Source organism: Panicum virgatum, chromosome 6N (genome assembly GCF_016808335.1).
Source record: "Panicum virgatum strain AP13 chromosome 6N, P.virgatum_v5, whole genome shotgun sequence".
NCBI classification, from domain to species: domain Eukaryota; kingdom Viridiplantae; phylum Streptophyta; class Magnoliopsida; order Poales; family Poaceae; genus Panicum; species Panicum virgatum.
The window spans coordinates 48,647,898-48,673,750 of NC_053150.1; the positions used below are offsets into that span (position 1 = coordinate 48,647,898).

Genomic DNA, 25,853 nt, shown 5'->3' on the forward strand with positions numbered 1-25,853 from the left:
CATGAAGGATTAGCGGTAACAGACTTTCTCTTCACAAATGTCCCTTGATTATGATCACGGCGCAAGTATGGAGCATCATCATTGGCTAGCAGGATGCATGGATCAGCATTTACTTCGAAAGCTGGAATGGCAACAAAATTATTATATTCTTCTGAAAAGTCTGTCTTGTCCTCCACTCCAACGATGTTTCTCTTTCCTGATAGAACTATGTGTCGCTTAGGCTCATCCTTTTGCTTGTTGATCCCCTTCTTTGGCTTGCTGGACATGTCCTTAATGTAGAAAACCTGAGCGACATCCTGGGCTAGGACAAATGGCTCGTCTCTATACCCAAGATTGTTGAGATCAACTATTGTCATCCCATACTCATCTTTTGTTACCCCTCCTCCAGATAGCTTAACCCATTGGCAACGAAATAGAGGCACCTTGAAATTGGGACCGTAATCCAGCTCCCATATCTCTTCAATGTAGCCGTAATATGTGTCTTTTTTTCCATTATTGTCCGTGGCATCCATACGAACACCGCTGTTTTGGTTGGTACTCTTTTTATCTTGGGCTATCGTATAAAATGTGTTTCCATTTATCTCGTATAAAATAATGTCCAAGAAATGAGCTAGCTACACATTTTCTCTATTTCTAAAGTATGAAATGAGCTATACAAGCCAAGGAAGAAGAGAAAAACAAGCCCCAAACCTTTAGAGCAGATGGATGGACGGGGAATCAAAGATCTTCACAAATGTGGTGAAGAAATGAGCAAGAACTCCTCTATCCCGAGCCAAGAACAGAGAAAACAAGTGAGCTGAATGGCTCGGGCGGGGGGAGAGGGAAGGGGATAAGGGAAGGCCTTTTGTCCCGGTTGGAGGCACGAACCGGGACAAAAGGGGGGACTTTTGTCCCGGTTGGTGGTTCCAACCGGGACAAAAGGCTACGCGGGCCTTTTGTCCCGGTTGGAACCACCAACCGGGACAAAAGTCTCCCATTTTGTCCCGGTTGGTGTCTCCAACCGGGACAAAAGGCCCCCGTCCCCCCGCTGGCCCGGCTAGCCGTTGGACCCGGGATAAAAGCCACCTATTGTCCCGGGCCCAAAGGCTGCCGGGACAAATGGCCAGGAACAAAGGCCTGTTTTGTAGTAGTGAACGAAGATTACTGAAGCTCGCTTGCGTCCACTGTGTGTACGAACTGATGACGATCGACGCCTAGCGCTCATCACTCGAATATGACTCGTGATTCGAACTCGAACGAGTCCTTCAGTGTCAGTGTGGATGCACAGCTCCAGCAGCCATGCCAGTCTTTGGTTTGTTGATGAAGGAAGGACACGTTCCTGGATTTGCGCATGCATGCACACGTACGTTCCCAAAGCAGACGACGATCGCGATGCACGCCGCGCCGGCCATTATTGGAAGATCATCGCTAGGTTCTCGAGGCGTCGAGTTTCCAGCTGGCCTGAAGATCCCCACGATCAGGTGCGGTGCGGCAGCGTCTCGTACTCTCGTCGAGAGAGAGAGAGAGAGAGAGAGAGCGAGGCGCTCATATATCCTGGGATTCGCGTCATTTGGGGGCTGAGGAAAGGGAGAGACGGCATGCTGGAGTACGCCGTTCATGCCGCGCGTGGTCGGGTACGCAGCATCAGCGGCACGGCGCGTTGCATCTCTGATTCCATGTCACCGTCGCCGATCAAGGATCAACTGAACAATCCTGTCAATTTCACCATCAGGTGCGGCAGCGTCTCGAGAGAGAGATCTTGTTTCTGCTTTCTTTCTTTTTTCCTATTCCGCGCGCGTCACTTTCATGCAGGGATGGTCAACAACGAAATCAGCATAGAATGTTGCGGAGCATGTGCAGCTCCAAACCATTTTTTCCCCCAAACACAAGATCGTTAAGAGCACACATGCTTTGAGCAGATACATACAGTTTTTTTTTTTTGAGGGGGTAGCAGATACATACAGTTGAGCCCAACGGAGCAGCAAACAGTACAAAACAAGGTGGCCGGCCCAAAACAAGAAGCGGCCAACAAGCCCACGACAAATCACAGAGCGCATTCATTCGACTGAAACGTAGTACTGAATAAATAATCTCGCCTGTCCTGTTTTCTTTTTTTTAAATAAAAACCCGAAGAAAATATGGGTCAGAGTGTCGCAAGAGGCTTTGTAAATAAAATTGTTACACCCAAAAATAAAAATATGGGACAGAGTGTCGCAAGAGGCTTTGTAAGAAGAATGACGTCACAAATGACCGCAGAAAAGATCCAATCCAACCACCGCCATGTATGACCACGAAGCAAACTATGGGACTTTTTGGCAGGGCTTCAAAATCAGCTCCAGCTGAGCCCTGCCAAACAGTTTATTTTGGAGCAGTTCCAGGCAAGGAGCCGCATTTGGAGCCCCTTCCGGCTTTCACTGGAGAGGTGGAGCCATAAAACAAGGCTCCAAGCGGTTCCATGAGTAGAAACCACTATTAGAAGCTATTTTGCCAAATGTTTTTCAAAGCGGCTCCAGCTCCACCCGAAAAATCGCTCCACTAGAGCAGCAGACCTTGAGCTATTTTTGGAGGAGCCGGAGTCCTACCAAACAGACCCTAAGCATCGTTCCTGCTAATCAAATCCCCCCCCCAACTGGAAGCATCAAACGACATCACGGGAGCTTAAGCTTGTTGGCCAAGCATGCAGTGCAGCAACACTCATTTTCAGGCCGAGTCAGGCCGGATGTAATCGTGCCCAACAAATAAATAATCAGATCAATCGGGCGGGATCTAATCGTACTGGGGGCTGAGTTGAGCCTAGGTTGGGCTGTGCCGAACAGCCCGAACGGCCAACTATAGCACCCTAGATCCTAACGGCTACCACTTAGAGCATCTCCAAGAATTTAGGTATAATCTTTGCTAAATTTGGAGTTTGAGAGCTATGTAAAAAACAAAAAACTTCACAAATCATAGGCAACTCCAACACTCTCCAAAAACGCCCTCTATCTTCAAAAAAGGAGCGGCTTCCCATCGTCTCGTCCCTTCTCTGCCTCCTCTTCCATGGAGCACCACGAGCTGCTCTGCCTCCCAACACCATTTTCCACTTCCTCCATCTCCCCTCGCAGCCATCGGCCACTGGCCAAGAGCGGGCGCACAGCCAGGCGGGAGTAGGCGAGCAGCCATCGACCAAGGGTGGGTGCGCGGCTGGGCGGGAGCAGCCCTCGGCAAGCGCGGCTGGCACCGGCAAGGGAGGAGCGCGAGGAGCTAGGCCAGGCCTGCGCGGCCAGCTAAGTATCACCGATACGCGATACGCCGATACGGGTACGGGTACGGCGATACGGCGATTTTCAAAAAATAAGGATACGCCGATACGACAAGTATATATATTTTTAAAAATATAAATTGCCAAATAATTCGTAAGAACGAAATAGATAATAAATATTACATTTCCAAAGAGCCAACATACGTAGTAAATGTTCAAGTTCAACCAAATATAGCTAAATGATTAGTTCAACCAGGATGGGCCTACGTTGATGGGCTCCCGATGCTCTTTCAAATGAGGTGTTATTGGCCCAAAAGTATCGGGAAGTATCGGACGGAGTATCGGGAATTAAATCTTTTATTTTTAAATCATAATTTTTCGATACTTCCCGATACGCGTATCGGGCCGTATCGGGGCGTATCGCCGTATCGGGCCGTATCGGATACGGGTACGGCATCCATTTTGAAGTATCGGTGATTCATAGGCGGCCAGGCCCGTGCAGCGGTCGGACGATGCGGCCACGGGCAAGCGGGACATGCCGACGCGGCGGCCGGGCGACCATGGCCAGATCCGGCGGCAGGCGGCCAGATTGGGGCAGGTGGGCACGACATCCATGGACGCAGTCTCCGATGAGGGTCAGGGTCGCACGACGAGGCCGGGACGATGGCAGCGGCGGGCGGTGGCCGCGACAGCGCGAAGGCAGGAGGACGGGAGCGCGACGGCAGGAGCGGCGCTCGGGGACGGCCCGGGACGACGGCGGTTGGGGCGGCGCGGGAGGGAGCGGGTTGCCAGTGGTGCGTGGGGGAGCGGGGCCGTGGAAGATGGCGAGCGGACAGGTCTTCCTTTTTTTTTCCAGCAAGGAGGAGGAAATAGAAATCAAGATAGCTAGCCAAGCCAAATACAGAATCTGTTGGATCCTAGTTTTGATGAAGTTTTTCTTCTTTTAGCTAACTTATCAAATATACCAGAGCTCTTGGAGATGCTCTTATCAGTGGTACGTTAGGGGGGAATGAAAAAGCTTTGTTTACATCCACATCTCACTTGCAATGACCGCGCCGACCTTCACTGGTCAATATAGATGGCCAAACAGGCGGCCCGACACGGCCCGGCACGGGCCCACTAAAACACGGCCCGTTTAGGCATGGTTAAGTTCACAGGCCGTGCCGTGCCCGCCCATGGGCTGAGCTGCCAGCCCAGGCACGGCTCGAAGGTGCCTCGATCGTGCCGTATCAGCCCGTTTGGCCCGATAACCTGGTCGTGCCGCGGCCCGTCTGCACCTGCCCATCGTCCCCCGTGCACGGCTGTTTCGATGTAGACTGGCAGATCGCAAGGCAACTACCTTTGGATCGAGGCTGGCAACTGCCAACTGCCAAGACAATATTGAGCCCGTTGACTGCCGCGATTTCCTAGGGAGCACCAGCCGGGCAAACTTGTTTTTGGCTAGGGCCGCCGCACCATGACAGGTTCAGGCAGCAATTCTCAACCGCATGTGTGCTACCCGTTGTACATAGTGAAGGAATGGACGAAATGAAATCAGTGATTTCAATTTACCAACGACGACTGGCAGTGTGTAGTTGTGCAGGATGACCGTGTGCCCGAAATGCATGCCCGCAGTAGCATTTGATTGCTGACTCTACAACAACCATTATTAGCATGGGGTATGGGTCTCAAGCCTCCCTACCCACATGAACTCCATGAAAAGAAGTTAGCAATAGTACCCAGGACGGATCCAGCGTGGGGCAGGGAGGCTCTATGAAGCCCACGTACCAATATGAACTTCATGAAAAGAAGAGAAAAGGAGGGGACGGGGGGCTCAAGCCCCCCTACCCACATGAACTCCATGAAAAGAAGAGGAAAGGAGGGAGAAGAACAAGAAAGAATTGAGAGAAGAAGAAGAAAATGGGCTGGAGAAAGGAGAAGGTAGATGAGCCCCCCAAAGCACAAATCGTGGATCTACCATTAGTAGTACCATGTTGTGAGACAGCTCCTGTCCAAAGTGTAAAAAAGTGGTGTCACATCGCTTGTAACCTGGCTCTCTCTACCTCGCCTCGAGGCTTTGACTCGTGAGAATTGCATCGTTCTGTCAGTAGTGACTGACCGCTAGTCTTCCTTCAAAGCTGCACCGCTCAGCCCTTCCAAGAGGCGAGACGTGTTACGCATAGCACCTTCCTTACAAGTACCATTAGAGATTAGTTATAGAATATATTTTTACTAGGTGTATGCCCCTACGTTGCTACAGGAAGAAAAAATAGAACGAGCATGTTGTGAACATCAAATTAAACACTAGATAGTTCTATTTAATATTAGCAACATAGTGTTTAAGTCATGCACACAATAACAAATAACAATTCTACAAAACTGTCAAAAAAACATGAACAAAAAACAATAAAATATATTCAAGTACAAGGTGGTGTCCATTGCAAAAGGAAAGATTTGATACATAGGCATTGGGCAATGTTCATGATAATCACAACATCCTGCCAGTAAATACATGAAAGTATATATGCTATTGCAAGCGACAGCAATAATTGCAACAAAATAATAAGTGTAGATTCATCTATGCATCTATATCTGACACACAAACAGGCAAGGAGCGACAATACCAGAAAATAAATAAATTTGGATCATGGATGGGTACGCCCTTTTTTTCATGGATGGGGATCATCAAAACAAAACCAAAGTGAACAGTGAACTTATATGCATACATATCACACACACAAATATGTAACACAAGAAATTATAAAAAATAAATAACATTTGGATCATGAATGGGATCAAGCAAAACCGCAAAAGCATAACTCAAATGAATCTTTAGAACTAAAATTTTAACTATCTCATGAGAAACAAACACTAAGAGCATAAGTGTAGCCCAGGCGACAAAAGAGAGGGGAAGGAGCACAGGCACACAGTGTTATGCATGACTTTAAAAGCATCTATGGACGTCAGGGCTAACAACATGTGGTGGTATTCAGGAAAAAAAGAGAGGAAAACCTAGTTGATTGGTCCACAATAACACAAACCGCTGCGCTAAATTCTTGCTAATCAAAATCAATTTTGTAAAAAAAAAAAAGGTTAGCTGTCAGTTGCAAATAGAAACTCATCAGTCCCTGGTCATGATGTCAATGAAACACATGTTCCTCCTTTATGTAAATAGCATGAAACAAAAAAACTCGATGAGCTAACACCCTAATTACTAAATTCTAATTAACCAAGTTTTAATCAGCTCACAGTTGCAAAGTTGCTACGTGCAACTTAATCGTAACTTCCTGACTGATGCAGCAATATGCAAGAATATGCAAGAAAAATAAGCATGCAAATAAATAGGAGTAGAAATCTTGGAGTTTAATTTATCTTAAACGTATTCAGAGCATCAGAAGCAATGTCGAAGTTTGACAATTTAATGTACTGGAAAACAACTCGAAGCTACTTGACTCCAATACATATATCTGAAAGAGCAGTATAATATCAAATGTATGAAAATTTAATCAATTGACAAATTAATTAAACCATCTATTTGCTTGCTTGCTCAATTAAATAAACACCCAAAATGTAAAGAAAACCAAATATTCATCTGGAATAGGGGTTTATATTTATTCAAAATTTAACTGCTTGAGCAATCTTTATTATCACTTAAAATGAGAAAAGGACTGGAAAAAGTTAAGAGGCCGGCAAGTTTAATTTCTAGATTAGATAGAATGCTCCTATTTTTTTCAATCATTATAATTTTTTTCTAATTTTTAATACCACTTTACATGGTCGTCCATTATTACAGATCTAAATGGTCGTCCAACTACTGCCTGGTTTGTCAAAGTTTCAGCTCAAGAGCCTTGAGCCATCCATCTCTTGTTCATTTGCAGTTCAGAGGCTAGCTGCATGCACTGCCCGTTTGTTAGCAGCAGTGCTAGTAGCAGAGTAGATAATTGTTACTCATTTACTGTCAGGCTAATGATGTCACGATGGCAGGAGATAAGCCGGTTGCCGTCACGAAACACGAATGCCCGCCTGCAAAGAGTAGTTCCAACAACCACCCCCACGGATGGGCGAGCACGAAGCAAGCAAGCACCATTCGTTCCTGCCAATCAGATCCACTCCAATTGTAGTAGTCTGGAGAAGGCTAGCTTTGTTTATTACCTGCGCATCTCACTTGCTGCGGTCACGTCGTCGCTGCCGTCCTTGGTTAAACAATCACGGCAGGTTCTCACAGTAGCTTATTCGGGCAGGTCAAGCTCGAGAGACAACGCTATACTACGTGCAGCAGGCTGCAGGCGAGCTCCCCGGATCGGATTGGCTCGAATCTGATCCTAATCTTTCTTCTTGTGGGTTCCTCAGGCCAGGACCAAATCTTAGCATTGACTCTGCAGATGCCATTTTTGCAGGAGCTAATCAGCGAGGGATCACGTTGAGTTGTGCACGGAATAGTCTCCCCTTCCGCGTCAGCTGGATACACCGGCGATCCGGTCAACTCCTCTACCTCCTTTCGCATTTGCCTCTCTCATTTTTTTTCTTTAGCAAAAGAAGAGAAGAGCTAGTAGAAAACCAGGAGAGACTCTGGCCACGTGCCAACTCGGATGCTCGGTCACCGCTCCATGGCGTATGCACGCGTAGAAACGCGACACGTGGCCCCGGACACGGACGCATCAGGTCTGCACACGGTGGTCAGGTGTCAACGCCGGCGCACTCGTGGCGGCGCCCTGGATCCGCGCATGCGTCACGGACGGGGACAGGCCCGGCCGCAAGCCAGGGGACGAGCGCGCCGCGCCCGATAAAACTAAAGCCGGCGGGCGGCGCCACGGCGTGGAGGCGAGGTGAACCGCCACCCGGCGCGCGGCACGTCGGCTCCCCGGCGATCTCACGCTGAGATCGCCGTGGCGCCCCGGCACCCCTGCTCGGTCCGCAGCGGACAAGGACGCGCCGCGCGCGAGACGGACGCCACAGTGCCACACACCCGCTGACCTTACCCGATCGAGGCGTGCCAGCGCCGCACGCGACGCGACAGGCCGGGCGCGTCGTAAGCCCCGTCGCGGCGTCGCCCATGCATGCCCGCGGCTAGCCGGACCCCGACCGGCGCGGGCGGGGCAGGCGATTGGCCCGTGGCGAGCCAGGTGGCGCTGGTAGTTGGGGGCCGCTCCACCTACCCGGCACCGGCAGCGGCCATGCCCATCCCGGCCCGTTGTCCCTCGCCCCGTCCCCGTCCCGCGCCGGACGGGCCGTCTCCTGCCTCGGCCGCGCGAGCGAGACAGCGACGCGCGCGCGCGCTCCGCACCAGGCCAGCCACGGCCGGCCGCCGTATGCCGTCGCGCGTCCGCTCGAGGGGCGTCGCGCGCGGCGACACGTCCGTTCGTCGGCTCCCGGCGTGCTCGGTGGACCTGCACGGCCACCCTCTGCAACGTGCGGGGTCTAGTCTCCGCTACACGGGCGGTGCTGGCCATTAGGATACGGGTACGATGGCGACGCTGGCGCCTGGCTTTCGGCCTACCACTACACACCTGGGTTCATTTTCGGAGTGTTCCTTAGCCGAGATATGCAAAGCTGCTTCTTCTTACTCCTCTCATTTTTTTTTACTGCCAGTAGCAGTAGAGTGTGAGTGAAGGCTGTTCATCGCCATGCAAAGCTGGGTGCTGTGCAGGGTTTACGTTTTCGTTTTGGAAAAAAAATTCGGTGACCACCGGAAACGGTTTACCGGCCGAAATTTCGCGGTTTTCCGGTAATTTCGACCGGAAAGAGGTTTCAAATTCAAAATTCCGAAATTTCGGTTTTCCGGTCGGAATTTCGTTGCATTTCGCCGGAATTCCGTTGCTTTTCACCGAAAAATGATGGTAATGGTTGGAAAATGATGGAAAATTATGTGTTTATGAAAAAAATTGAAAATTTTGGCGGAGTTTGCCCTAATTATGTCTATATTGATAGATTATAATACACAACATATAATAAACTTCAGCACACAATGAGAAATACAAACACGAAACACATAATTCATGTCTAAAGTTCACCCGTACTTAGTCACAAGTGCAAAGTCTACTAAAATTATTACAATTAAGTCTGTAGTCCGTTTAATACAACATATTGCATCCATTGTAATCGAAAGTATTGTCCATCCATAATCCATGTAGCAAATGCATAGTCTCTGCATACGAAGATTTTGTATGAAATGAATGAAATAACTAGAAAAAGTGAAATATAGATATAAAACATTTTCGGTTCCTTGAGTATCTGCGTTCTTCAGTCATTAAATCTCTCTCCCGGTGGTCCCTCATACGGCTCACTTGTTTCTGGCAAATATGGGTACGTAGGCTGTCCGTACCCCTGACCATAAGGAACTCCATATGGTGTGTAGCCGTGAAGTTGCAAGTAAGGCAGCGCTGCAACTGACCGCGAAACAGATGGGTTCATGGTCCCTGGAGGTGGCCACAGAAAGCCTCCTGTAGGTGGAGAAGTGCTATAGGGGTTGTAGTACTGACCAGGACCCTGATACTGACCAGTGGAGGAGGAGCTAGAGCTATCTTGATCATATGTAAGGAGGGTCTGTCGACCACGTGTATGTGCTGATCTTGTCTGTCGTTGTGATACGGGTGCTCCATGATCTGTATCTTGTGTGGCATGGGTGTAGTCCTCCTCACCAGTAAACACAATAGCACCTCCGTGCTACAAACCCGAAGCAGCACCATCGTTGCCATCACTGCCACCATGGTCATTGTCATCACCACTAGGGTCATTGTCATCACCACTAGGGTCAGGTGTGCTTTCATCACTACCAATGACCTCCTCATCGTCAGTTCTGGTTCTATCCGTCCTGGAATACCTACAGCATGGCAAGCTTTTGCCCATGCCCTCCCAAGAAGCTCCCTCTTAGTCCTCCCCTTCACAGTCCATGGACCAGTATCTATCCGTTGTTGTCGTGGAGCCGAGCTCAACCCAAGGTGGTAGTCCCTTACCCTCTCAGGGACATGTGACCGGCTCCTAGTGAACATGCCCCGAACATCACTACCTCGAGCTCGTGATCCAGAGCCACCACCCCTCTCATATCTTGGGCCAGCTTGCTGCATGAACTCGTACTCCTGCCTTGAATGTCGTAGTGCTTCCTGCAACTCTTCGTCCTCATCGTACCCCTCGCCCCCCAGCTGCTCTGCGTCAACGTTTGATGACCTAGCTGCTGCGTCCCTCAATAGCTTTTGACGGGCCCTTTCTCTTGCTTTATCTTTGTTCCTTTCCAACTGCTCAATAAAGTATGCCTTCACATCCGGTGGAACCGACGGGCAGTCTGCCACATCGCTTCCCCTATGTGCCAAATGTTGTTTGAACCTTGTTGCCCCTCCGCCACTCTTCTCCCTTTCGGCCATGCTGCCACACAATGTCGGTCATTGTCCTACGACGTTGCAAAGAGGTATAGTGTAAGTAAATACGCTAGACATTCACGCAAGCTTATAAACTAAAAATAGCTATGAGCCTATCACTCAACCATTTCTATATGATCAGATATTAAGTAACAAAATTAAGAAGTTACAGTAACCAAAAGACACAAACCCCAACACATCCGTCGGGACGTCCTGAAAGGAACTTCACAGATAATGCAGACCCAGAAGGGCAACAAATGACCAATATTGGTGAAAACATATAAATTTCCAACACAACATCCTATGGCACTGCATTTCTGACAAAGTCCCATTCCTATCACGTGGGGCTGGTCAGATTAAGCAAAGCTTAATGGGAGAGGAACTGAAATGCAGTAACTTACAGATGCTGCGGAGCTATGCCGGCCGAAATACCGCCGCCATTGACAGGTAAACCGTGCCCAAATCGCGGAAAACCGCGCCCAACTCGCGGAAAACCGCCGCCGGCGGCATGGTCGGAAACCGGCCACGTACCTGCCGGAAAACCGGCTCTCGGGTGCGGAAAACCGGCTGCAACCGACGGATCTGAGCTGCGCTGAGCTGAGGGCGCAGGTGAGGTGCCTGGGCTGGGCGTGCCGAGCTTCGGGAGGGAGGGAGCAATAATTGGAGCTGAGGGCTGTCGGTGGGAATGGATAGGGGAGTAGATTTTTTTTAACGGGTTAACGGGTCTGTAACGGGTTCGAACTCAAATCATCAATTTGACCTACCAAATCAACTTAGATTTGAATGATTTCAAGTGCTATAAGCTAATATAAATCCCTAGTTTTTTATCATAATTTTTGCAGATTTTTTTAATGGTTATTTATAAATTATTTTAAAAATTCAAAATTCGGAACGAAATATACCGAAAAACAGCGGTAAACCAAATACCGGTAACTACCGAAAACGAAATTTTCACCGAAATTTCGCCAGTTTACCGCCGAAATTTTAAACGCTGGTGCTGTGTGATCGAGTGGTCGGTAGCCGATTAGTACTAGCTAGTACTAGCTAGCTAGCCGCACAGCTCGGCAGCTCGTACTTTTTCCTTTCTTTGGCCACACAGGTAGCCGTAGGAGGAGAAGGTTGCTTCCAGCTGAGGCCCCTGTTTAGTTGGAGTGCAAAAATTTTTTGTGTTAGAATCTTGCTAATTTGAAGTACTAAATGAAGTCTATTTATAATTTTTTTTTACAGATGAGTTGTAAATCGCGAGACGAATCTAATAATGCTAATTAATCCATAATTAATCAATAATTAGCGGATTATTACTGTAGCATCACTGTTGCAAAATCATGAATTAAGTAGGCTCATTAGATTCGTCTCGCGATTTACAGCCTATCTATACAAAAAAATTTGTAAATAGACTTCATTTAGTACTCCATGCATGTGTCGAAACATTCGATGTGACGGCTTTTTTGTGTTTACGGGATTTATGGGGTGAAAACAAACAGGGCCTGAAAAAGATCGTGGCTATGTTCACTTCCCCCAAACTCCTCCAAACTTTTCAAACTTTCCATCACATCGAAATCACATCGAAACATTAAATATAGCAAATGACCCATGCATGGAGTACTAAATATAGGTAAATAAAAAACTAATTGCATAGTTTTAATGTACGTTGCGAGACGAATTTTTTGAGCCTAGTTAGTCTATAATAGAATAATATTTACCACAAACAAACGAAAAGCGCTACAGCGTGCTACAGTGTTCGATGTGACTTTTCCTAACCGATTTTCGCGGATCTAAACACACCCCGTGGCTCCTCACGTGGAATCGCGGTACAGTCATGTCATCGCTCACTCATGCCATCCTGTGTACGGCCAGGTTTTTTTTTGAGGGGCTACTGCCAGAATTAGTTATCTGAACATGCACCGGTAAACAAGAGAATTATGTCATGGCTCGAGCACCAAACAATTGAAGAGAGGCAGCAATAATTCTGGTAAAATAACAGCATTTCCTGCATGATTGATCTGAAGACAGGTCTGCACGCACAAATCATCTCCCAATTATCAGCAGGGGCCCCTCGGCCATCTTGTGCTTGCAGCATCACCCTTATGCCATGGCAACGTCACGGCCAGATCGGAAAAAGATCAAAAGCGCCCCGGCCACCGAGGTCTACACCCCCACGATCTTCCCCAAGACTTTTTACCACCACTCGTCGATGGCTGACAGCCACGAGTGGAGACTTCGAGCGGCCCTCGGGAAATTAAAAAGAGCCGCCGGGCGCCGTTCCGCCGGTTATACGGACGGTCCACTGGTGCTGGCGCACATAGCTGCTCTGTTTCGAGATGCGTGAATTGGGGGGTTTCGTTTATTTTTTTCCAAAGTATACGGTGTCATGGAATTGAGGAATACGGAGCGTAGGGTCCCGCAAGCGGATTAAAGAAAAAAGAAGTAAACAAGAACTCGGCTTCTTGTAGCCCACTCATCGAAATATCTAGAACAGCGGTACTGTGCAGCTACTAAAGAAGTAAACAAGGACTCGATTTCTTGGAGGCCGCTCCTCGAAAGATCTGGAACATGGGTACTGTGCAGCTGCCCACTAATCTCGCACCTCAACGCCATGGGGGAGGAAGGGGGTTTCGCAGGCACATTCGATCTGGAGCTTTCGCCGATGGGTCCCGGGCTTATCGGCGAGGAAGAACCCGTACCTGGGGGGAGAATCGAATGGGCATGGAAGAACAGGTACGCCAAAGCACAATCTATGGTTGGAGTTGAGTTCATCGGATCTTTGTTCGGGTGCTTCACGAATTATTGATATCTTTGCTGAAGTGAAATTCGAAACTTCCTTTGTTTTCCCGGTAATGATTTGCTTTGGTTCGAGATTGGCAATGGTTTTTTTTGGCCACTGCAGGGGTGGTTGGTTGATTCTTTGTTTGTTGATTAGCCAATGTTGTAATTACGTGCTCCATCCACTTGCAGCGAACAAGTGGACCTTAATGCTCCAACTACAGGGCTGCTTAGCTCTGTAGTCATCGATTTAAACGAGGAGCCGTCAGGGGATCTTAATGCAGTGTTGATGGAAGCCCAGGGAGAAGTTCCAGATGCTGCACGAATGGACAAATCGGATGTGCAAGAGGGATTAGAAAGGTACAATCTGCATCTGCACTATTGTTTGTTTTCCTGTAAAGATTGTGGTTTTCAGATGGCAGTGGTGCATCTTTAATTTGGTGCTGATTGATATATTTTCACATCATTGGGACAGTGAATCAAGTGCTGTATGTGATGTCTCTGAAGATACCACATATGCGGGATATGAATCAGGAAATGAGCAGCGGGAGTCATCACTTGCCTCCAGCGATTTTACCAACAATGAGCATCTAGATGGAGGCAACCACACAGCTGCAGTTCAAAGTAGACAGGGTTGGAAGAAAAGGTACTATTGGTTTGTCCTAAAAAAATGTTCCCGGTGATTACATAGGGTGCTTATATTTAGAATTACTGTTGGCCTTTATTTTGCAGACCTCGAGTAGGACAAATTCCTGATGAGCAGGAAGAAACAACAATGAACCCAACAGCTCTTGAGAAAGCTCTGAAGAGCTATGCAATCCGGAAAAATGGCTTAGTTGTGCAACCTACTGTTGGTACTCATTTCGACTCCATGGCTGAAGCCTTCGAATTCTACAATTTGTATTCATGGCAAATAGGATTTGGTATCCGTTATGACCGAAGCCGTCGGAACAGCCAAAGAACCAAGACAATCCAGGATATTGTTTGCGGCTGTGCTGTAAGTTTCCCTTTCCATTTTTTTTCACATATGTCCTTTTCTGTCAGGAATACTATATTTTGTTAAATTGGACAGTAGTAACAATGTTCTTTGAACTGTACCCTCAATACATTTAGTTATTGTCATTGATTACATTGTTAGCTCCTAATAGAACATGCACTACTGTAGGGTAAACCAAGGAAGGAAAACAGCAGGTCATCACGTTGTGGTTGTCCTGCTATGATGCGTATAGCACGGTCTAATTCCGGGGGATGGTATGTTAAGGAACATATTGCTGAACATAACCACCAAATGTCACAGTCATTTGCTGAGAAACAACTGTGGAGATCGCACAGGCATATTGACACACACACGAAACGTCTCATCAAACATTTACGAGATAACAATGTCAATTTGAGCAAAGTGTTTTCTATCATATCTAGTTTCTTTGGAGATTATGGGAATGCTCCATTTACTAAGAGGTCGGTGCGTTCGCTATGTGCTAAGATAGCTAGAGATAACGCAACTGATGATATAGGGAAGACCGTAGCTTTGTTCAGTAAGTTGAAAGAACAAGACCCCGACTTCACTTATAGTGTCCAGTTGGATGATAAATCTCGGGTTAGGACACTGTTGTGGACTAATGGACGCAGCAGAAGGCAGTATGCCTGTTTCGGCGATGTTATAACATTTGACACAACATACAAGACTAATCTGTATGACATGCCTTTCGGGCTGTTCATTGGAGTGAACAATCATTTCCAGAGCATAGTGCTTGGTGGCGTCCTTATGCGCAATGAGACAATCGAGTCGTTCAAATGGATCTTTACTGAGTTTGTACGCCTAATGGGGGGTAAACAACCTGTTACAATTCTCACAGGTATGTTTTTAATTTTCTTCATGTTCAACTACTATATGGTTTCCCATTGCATGCATCCTCACATATATATATATTTAATGCAGACCAGAGCAAAGCCATGGAAGCTGCAATCAAAGATGTGTTTCCTGAAACCACACATAGATGGTGCAGGTGGCACGTGCTGCGCAAAGCAAAGGAGCACCTTGGTGATCTTTATACAAGAAGAAGTGGCTTCAAGCAGGAGTTCCACAAGATTATTAATAGCATGCTTACGATTGAAGAATTTGAGTATGCTTGGCAACTTATGCTAGTCAAGTACAAGCTGCAGAATAATTCCTTCTTATCTCAGATTTATGAAAATAGATCCAAATGGGCAAAACCTTACTTCAAAGGGAAATTTTGTGCTGGACAAACAAGCACTCAACGCAGTGAGAGTGGGAATAGCATGCTGAAACGGTATGTTGGGAGTTCATGTCCAATGCATCAGTTCGTCCAGATGTATCAGCAGCTTCAGTTTGATCGGGAAGAGAAGGAGAGCATTGAAGAACAAGCTTCTAAATTGGTAAGTTGTACAGTAGGCCCCAAGTTGAATTCATTTACAACTTCTGAGTATGAGTGAATAATTCCATGGGTAATGGGTTGGCAATTTATTGCTTCCGCACAGGATGGGAGGCGTATAAAGTACAATATACCAATTGAAGCACATGCAGCACGCGTGTACACACGTGCGATGTATGAGAAGTTTGGACAACTTATATTTGAATCAGGTAATTTTGTTGCAACTGAGATTATCCCACACATGAGGTATAAAACAAAGCATGTCAGGGCTGACCGCCGTGAGAAATGGGAGAAGGTAGAATTTCAAATTGATGTCATTAACAATGGTGGAGAGTATATATGTGAATGTGGGCTCGCGGAGCACATGGGAATCTTGTGCCCACACATTATTAGGGTGAGTAGCACAAATGTGGTTGAATGTTATGAGCATGTGGTAATCATTCCTGAACATAACTTGCTTACAATGTTTAGTAAACTCTATATTGTTCATATGCTCAGGTGCTTATCCAGTATGGTGTTCAAGAAATTCCTCGGAAGCATATTGTGAAAAGGTGGACTATGAATGCAAGAGACATGTTGCCGCCACACCTGGAGCATTACCAAAAGGACAGGGCTGCTTTACATTCTCAGACCCTCCGGCATTCAAGCTTATATCTAGCTGCTCTAGAAGTGGTGGACCTAGGTGACTCAAACGTGAAAGCTTATGAAATTGCAATGAAACACCTGCTGCAAGCAAAATCAGAACTTCAGGAGCTGTCAGCTGAAAGAGATGGGCTATCATTGTTGGAGCAATGTGCTGATCAAAGCACTCGTGATGCTTGTGCTGCTCAACCTACTGAACCCAATGTGGCCAGTATGTATCCACCAGAGAGACTAAACAAACGTGGTAGACCGTCAAATTCTCGGGACAAGCCACCGTACGAGCAAGGCCGGAAAAGAGTCAGGTGTTACCGGACACAACAGGCAGCAGAGCAGTCCTTTGAGGTTGCAGGAACGACCACCAGCAGGAGGAAGATCACATGCAGCAGGTGCAAGTTACCAGGACACACGAAGAACTCGTGCAAGGGACCGGCGCCCCCCGAATTCCTGCCATTGGATGGACAAATATGGTGAAATGGAACCCAGTATCATATTTTGCTAATGTGATTGTAACTTTTGCTGGCTGCCTAATGGATGTATGACATGAAAATGTAATATCCATGTGACATAAACTGCAGTAATGGTCAGTGGCATTACTTTTGCGCTAGGTGTAATATGCAGTTGTCACTAATGTGTAGGCACTTCACCATGTGCACCTATGTCACCAACTGGACTGAAATGCCTGATGAATGGAGCTTTTGCAACGCTGTTTGTCTGAAATCCCTGATATTACAGAATGACTCCATAGTATGAAATGCCTGATGAATGGAGCTTTTGCATCGCTGTATGTAGCAATAGGTACCGTGCGACTGCTGTGAATCCATAGTATGAAATGCCTGGTGAATGGAGCTTTTGCAACGCTGTATGTAGCAATAGTACCGTGCGACTGCTGTGAATCCATACTATGAAAGAGGGAATGTGCATTCCTGTAGACCCAAACGAAAAAACAACATACTTGGAGATAAACAATTGCAGGAACAATTGAACCTTCAAGTGGCACCACGTGTCCGCGTAAAATACTAGCCCGGCCGGCCGCGCCTTCAGCCTTTTTTGAATCGACGAACCTTCCAGAACTAGCGTATCCCGCCCAAAGCTCCTGTATAAATGTGCAATGGGAGCATTACGTTACCTGCTAGAAGTTATGGAGCCTGAGGACTTTGCAAGCCTACTAGCAAACTCATCAGGAATTACAGGAAGCACACAAATCGCCAGTAGCACGTACGACCTACTTGCAAATGAGGTATATCTTTTCCATCCGCTGTGTAATTTTCATTTGTCACCATAGCTGTTGTTGATGTTCTTTGCTTCGACGACTGTATGTAAGTAGATTGAGGCAGACGAAGAGGATGATTGGTTCCTAGAAATGGAGATGCCATGGCCTGGAATCGATGAAGTGGAAGAACAAATGATCATGAACCAGCGATCTATTTCCTCGGCTGTTGTTTCCGTGCATGATTCCGTGAGTACTAATCAGAACTCTTTTCTTCCCGATTGCACATTTGTTCGTTACCTCGGAGCAGTTCTAATTTAAATCTGTCCAAAATAGATGTCCGTCGTAGGACAACTTGTCGAAATCAACGAGGATGATGCATCAGAGAACGTGCAACAGATTCAGGTAGTGTACCCGACCAAATTTGTTTAAGACCTTGTCTCCTATTTGCTGGCAACAGTCTAACCTCCCTACAGGATCACGCAATAGGAGCTGACGCACAATTCGCTATTGAGGAGGTTGGCGAACATGATCCTGCTGCAAGTAACGAGCAGGAGTCCAAGCTGCAGCCGGTCCACTTGATGCCTGACGATCGCTGCTCTTCTACTGGACCATCCAGGAAAAGGAGGGACGAGTACGAGGACGTCGATAGCAACTCACAGAAGAAATCGAAGGTTCAGTAGTACAAGGGTTGGTAGGGTCTTTTGGGTGCTTGGATGCACTTTAGCGCAATAAAGTTCGTCCTCTGCTAGGCAAGCATGTATTCAGAATAAAGAAAAGTCCACTAGGGTGGACTGATATAGTTTAAGATCTTTTGGTGGCTACCGGGGATAGGATCTTTTGGTGGCTACCGGGGATAGGATCTTTTGGTGTGCATAGATGCACTTTAGCCTGCAAACCCTTTGGGATTGCATCTGTAATTAGGTGGAGGGACACGCTTGCACTTTTCCCAAAAATTTCGGTACTGAAGGGACACGCTTGGACGAGTATATATTAAGTGGGTTCCTTAGTTCACTTGCCTATATTAAGAACTTTGTGCATCTCGAAGCTTTTGTTGATGTGTAGTGCGTTTTTGGGATGGGTCATCTTCTACCTCCGTCGAATCCCAATTCTATCGATTGTGTTTTTTATTTTCAATGGTAGTCTGCAGCCCATTGCAGGTGAGGATGGAATCGAATAGACGCTCCATTGCAGGCGGGCCCGCTCTCGTGTATTTTAGTTGATATTGGTCCATGTGCTATAAAGGACAAACATAGAGACCCTCCGTCTTCCCACTGCCCCCAAATCCGAATCCCACCTCCACCGTCATGCTCAGCCAAGGTACTCCTCTCCGCCGCAGTGCTCGCAATCTTCCCCCAACTCAAACTCCAACCAATGGACCCGGCTCGAAATCCGGTACGCAACCTCGTCCTAGGGTTCGATTTGCCGACCCATTGGCAGCATCTTCCTCTGCAGCGAAGCGCCGGCGGGTCGTAGAGGAGGGCGCTGCGCCGTCCGGAGCGAATCCGGCCGTAGTCAAGAACCGGGGCGACCCAAGTTGCGCAAGTGCCGGAAGCCGTCGCCGCACGAATTCGGGAAGACGCGACGACGATGGCGCAGCGGAAGATGAAGCACAGCGGCCGTGCGTGTATCGCATCATCTCCTATTGCAAGCCCAGCCTGGTACATGACACCCTATCTTCTTTGAGTGATGCTGCTAAAGAGATCGTGAAAGAAGTCGGGATGGGCGGCATGTTGGAAGTGCCAAAAATAATGCTGATCGACCGTCAGTTTTCTTTCTGGTTGCTTACCCGGGTCTCCCCCGCCACACTATCCCTACAGCTTGGCAATGGAGTTCCCATCTCACTGGATGCTGAGTCTGTAGAGCTTGTCTTGGGGGTTAGGAGTTATGGCAACGAAGTTCCCCGTGCAACCAAAAAGATAGATAGGAACCTTGAGATTCAACTCGCCCGTGTCTTGCAACTTCCTGAAGGCACACGACACATCACAACTGCTGACCTTTCTTTAATTTTGGAGCGAGACATGCCACTGAACCCAACCGAGGCAGATAAGGACATGTTCCGCGCAGCAGTGGCTTTGTTTTGTTTCACACACCTTCTCAGCCCGCATGACCGTGGAGCTATAATTCCTAGAGAAATTATGTACTGTGCACTGTACCCACAGACTCTTAGGTTTTACAACTGGGCTCAGTTCATCCTTGAGGTTATTCGGGATTCAGCTGAGAAATTGCATGAAGACCTTCATTCAGAGCACAAAACACTTTTGCTTGGCGGATGTTTGCTATATCTCCAGGTAACATATTCTCAGTAATCCATGTTTCCTTTGGATCATTTGTTTCCAACCAAACATAATTCTTAATTTACCCTTTCACATGCAGGTGTACTACCTCGACAGAATTGACTTCGGGAACAATAACGTGCAGTCAAATGGGTACCCACGTATAGCCCACTATTCCAAGGAGAAGATCAGGCAACTAATTGATCTAGACAAAGCATGCGACCCGAATCCTGCACACATCTCCTTTGGCGCTACACAGGTAGACCATGTGCACATTATTCCTTATACTCAAGCAAGTTGCACTCACGGATGTGCATCCATCCTAACTTTCATTTTCATTCAGATTGCAAGGCGAAACAGCCCTAGTGACCCACGAAGCAATCTTGCATCTGCAAAGATTTCTTCTATTCGTAAGGAAGCAAGTCAAGCCTGCAGAAACCATGAATGCAACAGCAGGGAAGCTGGCTGTAATGATGCAACGGTATGCAGTCGTCATTGTAGATTAACTTATACATGATCAAGGCTTAATACAAAAGTCATTAACAATCCGGTTGCCCGTACAGGTATTAACACGTACAATTATGGATAGAATTGGTGAGGTTGATTCAAGGTCCAGACAAGCAATAAAACAGGCAGCTGAGGAAATACAACGTTCGAATGCAACAAACTTTGTTAACCTTGATCGGTTAATTAGGCAGAGGTTTGAAGCTCTAGAACTCCGTGTAAGCACAACCATTCAAGGTCTACGTCAAGAAATTGCAGGACAACTGCAAGCATTCATGCGATGCAATGCACCAAGTTTCGGTGCTCAGCAAGAAGAGGGTAACATGTCCTTGCTCCATTCCTAATTGATTAATATGTTGGCTTCATCGGACATCAATACTAGGGGTGTGTAATGACTGTACAGGCCAAACTTCAAGGCAGGGTGCATCTACCCCAACCTCGAAGACAACCAAGGCACAGGCAGCAAGCAGCTCCCGTCCGCCCCGTCCCAACAAGCAAACAAGTACGCCTCCAAATATAATATCCACCTAATGCATGCAAGATTTTCCCTGTGTACCATAACAAGCAATCAAGTACGCCTCCATTTAATTCTTTTTTCTAGGTGGATCAACATGTCGGAGTGGTTGCCAACGCCATGCCTATGAGGAAGAAGGAATACAGGTTGACCAACAGGCCCACTCGGACGACCCCATGCCACATATACCGGATGTTATACCAGAATCAGCGACCCAAGCACAAGGTGAAGTACCAGGCTTTGTTATTAAGTGCCCAGTACAGATATCCCAATCTTGGCCGAAGAATATAACGCATATTAAAAGGTGTCGTCATGTTTCTGTATCAGAAGGCACATTGCATCCCAGCTCACCTCCTCATCAAGCTGCACCTGCTGTTATCAGGAGGAATTACAAAGGCCTTGCTTGTCGAAACGCCAAAAGTATTCCATCATCTCTCGCAATTATATATGTCTTATAAATCACCCTAACCAAATTAATGTCATTCATGGTTCATTTCTCTCTTCCAAGGCTGGAGGTGTGATGTGGAACCAAGCGATAAAGTTGATCCAGGCTCACTAGCTACTCCAAATGATGCAACTGTTGTGGGCTCATCTATTTCTAGACCGCCAAAAGTTGAGATGTCGAAGAGCAGAAATGCACGCTTTCATGAACGTACGTGCAGTACTAGCTTTTGGACATTTAATTATTGATGCTGTGTAATGTTACAGTGCTACTTGTGCAGGCAACCGTGGGGAATCGAGTGGTCCACTCACTGCTGCGCACCGAACATGCCCAATAACTAGTACCACAACTACAAGCATTAATATGCTGAAGCCGGTGACAGGAAGAACAAAACACATGGCTAAGAAACGAAAGAAAGGTACAGCTTGTGCGTAATTTGTGATATTTCAATATTCAGATGCATATGGTGCCAGCATTGACTTAAGTTTGTTTTATCTGGTATGCTTTTTAATCCTGCAGATGAATTTCATCCTCAGACTTCAGCCTGCCGTGACCATCTAATGAAGGACTCTGGCCAAACAAGTGGTATCCCTGCTCCTCTTTCCAATTCTTTGCTTGCTTCAGTCAAATTTTATTTCATTAATTCATTTGTGGTAAGTTCAAAATATCCGCATAGCACCGAACTGATAACCCTAAATCCACTGTAGCCTATCCGGATGAGAACGTGCAACCAAAAAATGCATCCTTTGCAAGTGAGTATGTTGCAAAAACTCAAAAAAAATTGCATCCTAATGTACACCACTCGCTGTCTAGTTTTAATTTTATCCTGGTCAGGCCCATGCATGCCTACTCCCAAATGCAATAGGGACATTGTTATTCATGATGCACCAGAACTTTTGCAAGTGATCGAACCAAAGAGGATCCCATACAGCAAGCCCCCAAACAAGCTGGGTTTGGAAAGGCCAAGTATTCGGCAGCATGTGCTCGAACGTTTCTACCAGAATGTTGCAGCATGCTCTCAATCTGAGCTAAGCAGGTATGATGTTACTGTGCATTCTGACCATATAGTAGGCACTAATTTTCTGCAAATAAGGATCTAACTACAACCAAATGTTAGCAGAATTTGGGTCTCATTTCAGTCACCTACCCCAATATCAATTTCTGGTGCAAAAATAGCTGAGCACATGATATCACAAGGAAAACACAATGTGATGCCAATAGACATTTGTGCTGCGCTGGTTGGGATGCTCCAAAGCCATGAAATGAAGATGTACTCCAGATCAAAGCACGCACGTTGGCGCCATTTTCTGCCTCCTGCCTGGGCGGTATGTTTCGAAACAAAAAACTTCCTACATTATGTAGTTCATAAATATGGTGATCCTGCTAAATGTATTATATCTCAATGCACCCCCAAGATTCATATCCTCAAATGTGCTGGAGCATCTGATGTGCACTCATTGATGAGTATGTTTGTTTCTGAGTCGGTTGGCTACCGTATAGAGCAGTGCCGCATGGTACTTTTCTTCCCACTTGTTCCATTCACATACTCCCAGCATCGCAATACTAGTCGTACTACCATTTAATTGATATTTATTCCAGATAATTGCCCCAGTGGTTGTTGCTGGTTGGTGGGCCTGTTACATATGGGACATGGAAAGGAAAGAACTTCATGTCCTTGACCCTGTGCTAACCTCCGCATCAGATGTTGAGCAGAATAAGCATCATATAGAAACAATTAATCTTCTCCATGAAGGACTGTTCTCTTGCTTGCATTCAATTTTTGGAAAATGGAATGTCTCTAGATATGGGTGGGAATCGAAATACTACAGCTCATTCCACAAGCCCACTACTACGTAAGTATACTTAAAACTCAGCAGTCTTATTTACGTACGTAACCTACTGCATCTCATGTACGATAAACAAGCTGTGGAACCTAATATGCAGGGAATATTCTGGATATTATGCAATATACTATGCCATGGTATTTAACGGGAAAAAAATTTGCAAGTCTATGTTCAAGGTAATCGAATTAGCTAATCTAATAATCGTTTGAACAACCTCATTGTTAGTGTTACCTTAACGTTTTCGTTTGCAGGATCTACAAACCAGAGTGAAGAAAGAACTCATGTACCGTCTTGTCACGAGCCCTATGAATCTGGAGAAGCTTCCATCATTCATGGTTCAAGAAATTGAAGATTGATGGCATGGCCCACTAGCCTGGGCCTTGGCACCTTTTGTTTTTTATGACTATTTAGTAGAACTCAGTTTCATGCAATGTTTGTGGGATGCAGCAGACTTGTGAAGCACTAGTGCTTTTTGTGCCTACATATGATTGGTCAACCAATCACGAAATGGTGATGATCTTTGTAGATATTAATCTGTGCTCAGACATGTAATGCCTTATGAACATGTATGGCTGTTAGTTGCTTGCACGAGTAATGAATATGCATTTTCGTCCATCACCTATGTTGTTAACAGTTTCAGAATGTTAGATCCCAATATTTTCCATGCGCCAACCAACACTAACATCAGATAATGTATCATTGTACCACATCTTACATTGCATCAAACACCAGGGCATAGCACAAAGTAGCATAGGTAATATGGAACAACTTCTTGCATATTACATAGCATTACGTGGTCACCCCAGTTTGTGGACATCACATAACGCGTTGGCTGCTAGCACTAGCTTCCTTCTGAAACAGACATGCATCTAGACTCTAAGATGCTTAATTCTTCCCTACCACATCTACATGCGTACATGCCTACATCCCCGTACTAGCTTCCTTCTAAAACAGAGATGCATCAACCACAACTTCGGCAAACACATGTGACCAAAATAGCAGCCTTCATCGTTCTCAGGATGGAGTTGTGCTACGCGAAGCTGTAGGCCAGCAGCATGATAATAACAAAGAACTGGGCACACACCAATAGGACGAGGTAGCTTGGTGCGGCTGCTTCTGCTGCTGCATGAGCTTGCGCTGGACCGGCTGGTACTGCCGCAGGAATTGGGTCTTCAGCGACACCATCTTGAACATACACGTTGGTAGAGCTATCTCCGCACCCGAAGTATGCCAGGTAGTCTGCAACCGCCTCCTCTTTCGACGGGTAGCTACGGTATGAGCATCTTGAAAACCCCGACACCTGATCTAGGCAAGACTGCCAATCAGAGTAAACTCCTGGCTTGCGCCCACGGAAGACCACGTACCAAGGCATCTATGGTGCAAAATAAACTCAGTCAAATAGCTAGATAAAAGATTGAGTGCTGGGAACAAATGCGCATAACTGTAGCTCAGATCTAGAACGTAGAACCCGTTAAATATGCAACAACAACCGTGAAATAACCTCACGTCATGTACGAACACGAAGTTAGATGCCAAGGAAAGAGGAGATTCACACACCCGATTAGCGAGCAACAAAGATCGCCGGCTTGACGTCCGATCTAGAATCCAGCGTGCGCAAGGGACGGTGGGAGGTGAGAACAGTTAAGGGGCTAGTGCTGAGTGGGAGGTCGTATTTATGATGAGAAGCTCGTTGGGTTTCCTACCTCCTGGAAGCTTCTTTTATTTGATACTTTCTGTTCCCCGCACCTTTGCTGTGTTTAAAAAAAAACGTGCAGCTCATATTAATAGTAAGGGCTTTGCTTGATTGTGTCGCTATTTTTTGGCCGTACCAACATCTACGCTTGCCAATAATATTTGGTTACCTTTGATTCATGCCTAGAAATTGAACATTTTGACATAAACCATGGCAAGTTATTAGGGATTTTGTAAACCTTTACTCCCTCCGCCCCAAAATAAATGTAATTTTTATCCCACACAGAGTGCAAACTTTTACTCACCTACCACAAAAGACGACATAATTTTCGAAAGATTCCCACAAAAACCAACTAACACATCATCCACTCCTCACGAAAAAGAAAGGGTATTTTGGTAATTTTACTCATACTATTGGTTCGCGAAAGATTCTCACAAAAAACAACTAACACCTCATCCACTCCTCACGTGCAAAATTATCTGTTGAGAGGAGTGGATGCGGTGTTAGTTGTCTTTTACAAGAACATTCCGGAAATTGCCTTGTCTTTTGTGGTACGTGTGCCAAATTTAAGAATATTTATGGGGTAAATTTTGAGCTCCATAGTTACATTTATTTTGGGACGGACGGAGTAGAATAGTCTATTGCTTGGCAGCGAACCAAATGTTCACCTAATTTTTTTTGCAAACCCTTTGGAATGCATTGATTTTGGTTAGCCTTTCCATGATTTTGTCCTGGCACAAATTTGATTGAAACCAATAAGTCGATAGGTTTCGTGTGAATAGATTTATTATATCCACCAGATGTTGGCTACAAGGTTAATCTTTTTGTTATTGGTTTTGTTGCGAGTACACGATTCCGCAGGTCCACGACGATGCACATGTATCTATGCATCTGATGTTTACATATTCCAAGTAAATCGGCCGAAAATGTAAACCAACGCATCCAAATGCTTACTTGACAGTAGGATACATAGCCTCATCACAGGTTACAAGTCCACTGTGCGCACAGCGCACCAAAATAACAGTTG

At 46.3% G+C, this 25,853-nt stretch overlaps 1 protein-coding gene and 2 long non-coding RNA genes across 3 annotated transcripts; 2 read left to right on the top strand and 1 right to left on the bottom strand.

The window, feature by feature from the left end:
* Positions 1-9,169: 9,169 nt before the first annotated feature.
* On the bottom strand, positions 9,170-11,542 carry LOC120677277. The gene is made up of 2 exons (XR_005676242.1): positions 11,451-11,542; positions 9,170-9,341 (listed from the first exon to the last, which is right to left on the bottom strand). It is a non-coding gene; the product is annotated as an uncharacterized LOC120677277 (long non-coding RNA).
* A 1,329-nt stretch (positions 11,543-12,871) lies between these two features.
* LOC120679833 (protein FAR1-RELATED SEQUENCE 5-like) lies at positions 12,872-17,008 on the top strand. The gene is made up of 8 exons (XM_039961498.1): positions 12,872-13,320; positions 13,504-13,671; positions 13,787-13,957; positions 14,044-14,308; positions 14,477-15,167; positions 15,251-15,708; positions 15,811-16,098; positions 16,203-17,008. The coding sequence occupies exons 1-8, from the start codon at positions 13,145-13,147 to the stop codon at positions 16,815-16,817; spliced, it is 2,832 nt and encodes a 943-aa protein (XP_039817432.1). The 5' UTR covers positions 12,872-13,144; the 3' UTR covers positions 16,818-17,008.
* Positions 17,009-23,233: 6,225 nt separating this feature from the next.
* On the top strand, positions 23,234-23,790 carry LOC120679835. Its single transcript, XR_005677335.1, has 2 exons — positions 23,234-23,309; positions 23,385-23,790. It is a non-coding gene; the product is annotated as an uncharacterized LOC120679835 (long non-coding RNA).
* The last annotated feature ends 2,063 nt before the right edge of the window (positions 23,791-25,853 follow it).

Excerpts from the sequence above, each read along its gene's own strand:
- LOC120679833 (XM_039961498.1), top strand. The coding sequence starts at position 13,145 with ATGGGGGAGGAAGGGGGTTTCGCAGGCACATTCGATCTGGAGCTTTCG. Across the intron at positions 13,321-13,503 it reads TTCATCGGATCTTTGTTCGG|CGAACAAGTGGACCTTAATG; the intron begins GTGCTTCACGAA and ends ATCCACTTGCAG. Across the intron at positions 13,672-13,786 it reads GTGCAAGAGGGATTAGAAAG|TGAATCAAGTGCTGTATGTG; the intron begins GTACAATCTGCA and ends TCATTGGGACAG.